The sequence below is a fragment of the Triticum urartu genome, unplaced genomic scaffold (assembly GCF_003073215.2).
Source record: "Triticum urartu cultivar G1812 unplaced genomic scaffold, Tu2.1 TuUngrouped_contig_6018, whole genome shotgun sequence".
Classification (NCBI taxonomy): Eukaryota; Viridiplantae; Streptophyta; class Magnoliopsida; order Poales; family Poaceae; genus Triticum; species Triticum urartu.
The window spans coordinates 12,366-19,395 of NW_024116743.1; the positions used below are offsets into that span (position 1 = coordinate 12,366).

The window sequence follows — 7,030 nt, forward strand, 5'->3', positions numbered from 1 at the left end:
CATCACGGCATGCGTCGGATGGCTCACGAGCTCGAGGTAGATGGAGGCGAAGCGGGTGAGGGCGGGTACGCGTGGAGCGTCCCCGTACGGGTAGCAGGCCAGCCTCCAGCAGTGGCCGCCGACGGTGGCCATCGGCGAGTAGACGCGGACCAGGCCCTGGCCTATGGCTCGGTGGCTGTGGGACTTCGAGCTGATCTCGAACGCCATGAAACCAGAGCTCGACATTGCCGATGGACGGATTGATGCGCTGCGCAGAACCGTGGTGCCTCCGTCGGAATAAATAGGTGGCTTAGCACGCTTGAAATCACAACCGACTTGATGGAATTTGGAAACACAATAGCACGTCGGTTCAGCAAAGACGAACCATTGATGGATTTCTAATCCGTACAGGGTTAGGTAGCTGTTTCTTCCAACATGACTTATTGTTCCGAACCATTTACTGAGCCTCCTGGTTAAGTTTGCGTGTATATTAGGAAAAATGCAAATCCTATAATCAGGAGTTTCTCTGGCAAAAAATGAGCTCAACAGGCCATGCAAGTCCAACCTACATCGATCAGGTCATTCATGGGAAGAAACAGAAGGTAAAACGAACAGAAGACGTTTCAATCCAAAAAAACAGGTCATCCTGTGTGTTCGCTTGCTGGCTCTGTGCTCTTGACTGTGGGTTCCATGAGACCGCGCCCAGGTTATGTAAAACGGGACAGCACCGTTCTGTGCATTATTCAAGAACTCGACAAGAATAGGCTTCATCCTCCTAACTTTACAGCAACATTGTGGTCGGGTTCTCGATGTAGCCCTTGAACGCTTTCAGGAATTCCGCCCCAATTGCACCTACAGATAAACATCATTATTTGTTGAGTTCCCGCCCACATTTCAACTGACTCACGATTTATATGTCACAAAAGATTAAGAGCGTACCATCAATAACCCTGTGATCGCAGCTCATTGTTACTGACATGTAGGAACCAAACTCGTACTGACCATCCGCGCTGCCTGGTATCACCCTCTTCTCAGCTGCTCAAAAAAAAGGATCAGGTAAGCACTGAATAAATCCCTATGGGAGGACTAAGGACATCACAAAATGAATAATGGATCAAAGTAGCAGAAACTAGATCTAACTATGCTACAAAGTAGAATACAGAAACAAAAAGCACAGAACATTAGGACAATGTTCAAGTCCTGCCTACAGAACTAACTGAAGGTTACTCAGAAGTAAGAACGGACTAGGATATAGAATGCCAAAGTAAAGGATCATGCAATTGTCTAGGTCAATGTACTGGGCTTCCAATAGCAGGTTCTGGTAAAAGGTCGACAGGACTATGTTATCCATAACAATGGTAAAATACTGACAAATGCCAAACTGTTATGTACACAATGCAAACTAAGTAGCAACAGCATTTTTGTGGCCAACGTATTGGCAGTACATGACCAAAGTGTAACACGGCTTCTTACCAGAACCAATGGCCAAGATTGCTGACTGAGGAGGATTTATAATAGCACAGAACTGTTTAATTCCAAAAGGACCTCCCAAGTTTGATACTGTGAACGTGCCACCCTGAAACAGAGAACGAAAATGGTCAATGAAAAATGTTGTTGATTTCATACTTATCATCTACTATGCGATAAATACCTCGTAATCTTGTGGTTTTAAGCTGTTATCCCTTGCTCTTTGAGCCAACTGCTTCACCTCCTCACCGATTGTACCAAGTCCCTTCTTGTCTGCATCCTGCACCACAAGTAATAAGTTAAGAGAACGGGGGGAAATGCACAAAACCGAACTAGCTAGCTTTGACTAGCTTACCCTAACTACTGGAACAAACAATCCATGCTCAGTTTGTACAGCTACATTTATGTTCACATTGTGGTATCTGCATGAGATGTACATTTGTCATATCACATTTCTTGCCAATATAATTTGAGTGACAGGTATAAATGCTCCGTAGGAACTCACTGGCGAATAAAATCATTCATCCAAGAACTGTTGCACTCAGGGACCTTTCGAAGAGCCAAGGCTGCAGCCTGCGCAGAACGTAGAGGTAAATTTAAAACTGGAGATCACAGAATCCACATGAGCCCAATACGACTTACAAGGCAACAATGTACGTATAAGAACCGGTGAGTACCTTTATAACAAGGTCGTTAATAGATATCTTCTTTCCACCAGATGCTTCCTGCAGTGGGTTCAGTTCCCCTCGCAACCTGTAGCACAACAAAATGAAAAACTCTTCTTTAGACAAAAGTTCGGTACTAAAATTATCCACTGCAAGTTTTACAAAATCAGGCCTGAAACATACTTGATAAGTTTGTCGACACATGTGTCAACTGTCAAGTAGTAATGTGGGATGGTTTGTTTAGAAGCTAGGAGGCGGTTTGCAGTAACCTGAAAAGAATAAGAGTTAAAACACTACAAGGCAGATAGGATCAACGAAAAAAGTCTCAGCGGCATTCTTCAATGCTGAAACATACCTTTCTTATCTGCGCATTTGGAATATCAGTGTAATCTAATCCTGAAGCTGCGAAAGACTCACTCTTGCCACCCTTGGCTACAGAAGATTTGTTAAGCAAAAATAATCATTAGACACTGGTTGGATCCCATTTGATTCACATAATAGAAGCAAAGCTAAATGCATGACATAATGGGCTGCATGCCCCTAGAGGAAGGGATCAAGCCTAGTTCAGAAATTTTACTTGGATCTCAATAGAATGCTGGTAAAAAAATTGAATACTACGCAATTCGTCCACACACTTTGCAGTAGAAAACTCACGCGATGAAAAAGAAAAAGGAACAGAATCAAGAATGGCACATAAAAAGCATGGAGTTGTTTTTTATGAGAGCGGGTATAGAGGTCTTTACGACATCCAATTGTGTATGTGATCGCCTTAAAGAGCAACAGCAGACTATAAATGAATTTCAGTGGCAAAACTTGAACATCAGTCAAGCTAATTCAGATCACAATGCAAAGGTTTTCTGAACATGGATTGATTTGGTTGATGCTGTCCATGGATACGAGCAAGCACAGGCCAAAAAGGAGTATGGATGACACGCGTAAGAGTTGCAACTTTTTTTCCAGAAAAGTTTCCGGCTCAGCGACTCCCAACTGCTGCTATTTGCAGGACTCTAGGATAGCTAGCAGATAGCACGAGAAGTGTATGTGATGCGCATTAATTACAAAATCCTGTAACCATAGACACTCATATATGTAGTCTTTTGGAGAACAAGTCCAGCTCTACGGAGTTCCATTTTCTAAGCACACATGAAATGAAATGCACTAGCATGTACCACATAGCTTGGAAGGTCAGTAAGTAGTAGACTGTATTTTGCATAACTAGTTAACCTAATTTGGCATGCACATGCAATTAAATGTGTCAAAAATCAATTCTCTGAGCTCTAGAAAATCACACTTAACAAGAACACACAACTACACGGCAAGTCAACAACATAGTACAACCAAAAAAACCTCCAAATCAACAGACATCAAGATTTAAGATCAAGTGCATAGCCAGGTAAATGTCTAGTTAAAATTCAATTTGTATAATGGTCAATGCTGAAGATTTACTCAAGCAGTCATTATACTAAGTTTCTACAAGCAAGAGATACTAGATTAGATCAAAGAACCATTCATCAATCTCAGGAATGCAATTAGAGGAGAAAATAGCATACCCAAGTAATCTTCAATGTCTGCCTTCAGAATACGGCCATCAGGACCAGTGCCTTTTACACTTGACAGTTGAACCTGTTTGAAAGAACACATCCATGTTTTCATTGACTGCACTGCATACAGCAACTACCTAGACTAACTCAAATAAAGACTTACATTGTTATCCTCTGCTAATTTCCTTGCAAGGGGGCTGGCGAATATTCTATCACCAGATCGAGAAGCTTTTCCGGCCTTTGGGGCCTTCGGTTCAGGAGCCTTGGCAGGTACTTTCTCCTCCACTTTTGGCGCTGCAGGTTCTGGTGTAGCCTTTGATTCTGAAGGAGCAGCAGGCGCATCTGCAGCCGACGGTTTGTAATCTTTAAACTTTTCGATGTCACCTTCTTCTTCCACGGTCACACAGATGACCTAAGATCATAGGCCACATAATGCAACCAATATATGTCAGCAAAACATGCAAGCAGTAGTACTGCAATATGAAATAATAGGCAGACAATTATAGGTTCTTTGGACAGTAAATGCATACCTCGCCAACTTTAATCTCTTTGGCACCATCACCCTGAACAATCTTAGCAAGATAGCCCTCTTCCATGCACTCCATCTCTACCGTGGCTTTATCCTAATTAGATGAAATGCATACAGATGTTATTTAGCTTCTGCTGCAGCTGTAAGTATGTGCTGACTAAGAATATGGAACTTGGAGATGAAGAATCTTACCGTTTCCACCTCACACAGAACTTCACCAGGTGAGACTTTGTCTCCTTCCTTCTTAATCCACTTGGCAATGTTTCCCTGCAGACAATACAAGTATCATATTGTACTATAATTTTAAGGAATAGAGACACAGAATTCTGGGTTCAATCTAACCATTATTATAATAATAACTTTGGATGACAAATACCTCAGTCATTGTAGGTGACAGTGATGGCATCCCAATTTCTTGATGTGGTGGCAGGTCTGGAATAAGCAGTATGTTAGGACATCTGATATGGGATCTGGCTTATGCTATACTAATTGGGGTTCTCAAAGAATTGTGATACAGGAACCAAAATGATGGCGGAGATGTGGGACCCAGAATTCAAGATACTATAACTTTTGTACAAAGCAAACAAAATGCTTAGATGCGGCACAAAAGAGAACTACCCTGAAATTTTATATGGAAATAGATGTGGAAAAAATCCTAATATGTTGTAATGCTTAGATATGGATGGAAGGCAGCCTTCTGGCATAATAGTTGCCCGAAAAAAGATACCAAATCTGTTACAAGATTCACAATTTCTGGTTATCGAATGATGTTATTTGATTCAAAGGGCATAAACGAACATCCAAGAGCGGGTGCGGGAGTACCTGCACTACTTGAGAAAGACCTTGCTGAAGCTACTCGCCCACTGAAAAAGGACAACAAAAAAGACAAACACCTTCAAAGTGGTATTCTTGTACATTATAAAGGAAAGAGTACAGCCATCGCGCATTTCTGATAGGAACCACTCTAAATGGACAACGAAAACTCCAATCATAAACTGGGTTAGCTATTGTGCTATAGAAAAGTAAATCACTCTTCATGTATATGACTGAAAAGTGGTGAGGAATGCAACGACTTTTTGCAAGATACGGTTGGTTTTTTCATGATTTATATTAATTAATTGTCAAATATTTCAAGTTAATGTTCCCCTTTTTTGAAGGTGGTTATCCTTTGATACATTGGCATGCAGAAATGTAAAGGCAGCAACGGTGTAACAAGAAAATCACACTATACCATGACAATGAACCATTGAGGCCAGTAACAGCACTTGGGGCACGGTTGATGAGCATTCTTCTACAAGTGGAGCTTCCGTTTACTCCTCCTAGTGACACCTGAAAAATAGAACAAGAAATTAGAATCTCAGGACAAGATGGTAGGATTTCAATTACAGAGCAGAATTTACAGGGACATAACCTTGAAGGTCTCGAGCTCTTTCCCAGGTTGCTTGTACTGAGAAAATCTGGCGCCTCCAATTCTTTTCTCAACACCTGCAGAAACCATAAGGACTAGATTATATATCACCAATAGTGACACACACACTTCTCACTGTGCACGTAAATTCCCAGAGAAATAAAGAGAGCTACTGACTGCAGTAAACAGCAGGGGCACATCTAAAGTAGATAGATGACAAACCACACCATAATATAAATAACAGGGATTAACTCAGTCAGCTGAAGCATGTCTAGTGGGAATACAAAGAATAGTAAAGAGAGTAATGGCACTGGAAACAAGAATGACACATCTACTTAATCTACATTGTCATCTTTTGTTTGTAAAAATGTAAGCATACCAATCAACTATGGTTCATGTTATATACCTATGTACTAGACCCTGCACATTATAAAATACTGTTTGTTATACCCCAAGCTGACTGAGAAAAAAGAAGAACATTGCATGGTCTTCTAGAGGATCTGGGGCAACCAATATCAAACAGCAAGCACAGGCACAACTAGCCAGTAACAGGACACTTACATGCTTGGGTAACATAAGAGTTATAGCAATAGTAAGTCATCGGACAGGGCGTCTCCAACTTAATTCTAAAACAGATCACAGAGGCATAGTAATCACTGGAAGAAATAAGGATCAAGCATAAAATGGCGAGAAACAAGCATACCATTTTCCTTTACGGCAGAGGACCCAGAACCAGTAGAGAAGTAGCGAGCAAGGCTGGTGCGCTCGCAATCTACAGCATTCCGCAAGCTCCGCAGCTGCATTACCAAAAGCAGACGGCAAAGCCACGGATAGTTAGCCAATGGCGTGTTCACAACGTAAACGCATCGACAGGTAATTAGATGCACAAGAAATGTAACCCATGGTTATTACGCGGTTACTAAGCTTACATCAGAGATGAGAGGCAACGGCCATAGAGAGTCAGCCAGTGGGACATAACGACAAGTAATCGGATGAGGAATGTACCAAACAGTTGCACACGGTTACTATCTCAGGGGCTTAATTAACCGGTCCAAGTGTGTGTGGCGCCGCAGCAAGGAATCTACAGCAGTACCTTGCATTTCTACTAGCAAATAATTGGAAGGAGCACCATTGAATCCGAGGGTATCTAGCCCGATGATCATAATTCGCACCAAAGCAAGCGTCGAACGACCTATGATTCTGCCGGTTAGAAACGAACGGGCCGATCCATGCTTGTAGAATTGCACTACAAATCAATCATCACAGGAATAAAGCAAACACATCCGGCCGATTCCTCAGTCTCTGTCGTGGCGCGTCACACCCAACCCGAAATCGCGCCACCGGGGCGTCGGATCTCCCTCCCGATCAGAACGGCGCCGCGCCGCGCATGGCTACCTACCTGCCTACTACTCCTGCCCGCTCGCCCGGGAGCCCGTCGAGC

General features: G+C 42.5%; 1 protein-coding gene across 1 annotated transcript; it reads right to left on the reverse strand.

Moving 5' to 3' along the window:
* Positions 1-449: 449 nt before the first annotated feature.
* LOC125530031 (dihydrolipoyllysine-residue acetyltransferase component 2 of pyruvate dehydrogenase complex, mitochondrial-like) lies at positions 450-6,441 on the reverse strand. Its single transcript, XM_048694435.1, has 18 exons — positions 6,293-6,441; positions 5,593-5,666; positions 5,413-5,510; positions 5,004-5,044; positions 4,558-4,613; positions 4,374-4,448; positions 4,183-4,275; positions 3,816-4,064; positions 3,662-3,734; positions 2,467-2,543; positions 2,295-2,380; positions 2,124-2,199; positions 1,952-2,019; positions 1,802-1,868; positions 1,631-1,726; positions 1,453-1,555; positions 919-1,014; positions 450-831 (listed from the first exon to the last, which is right to left on the reverse strand). The coding sequence occupies exons 1-18, from the start codon at positions 6,390-6,392 to the stop codon at positions 761-763; spliced, it is 1,599 nt and encodes a 532-aa protein (XP_048550392.1). The 5' UTR covers positions 6,393-6,441; the 3' UTR covers positions 450-760.
* Between the last annotated feature and the right edge of the window lie 589 nt (positions 6,442-7,030).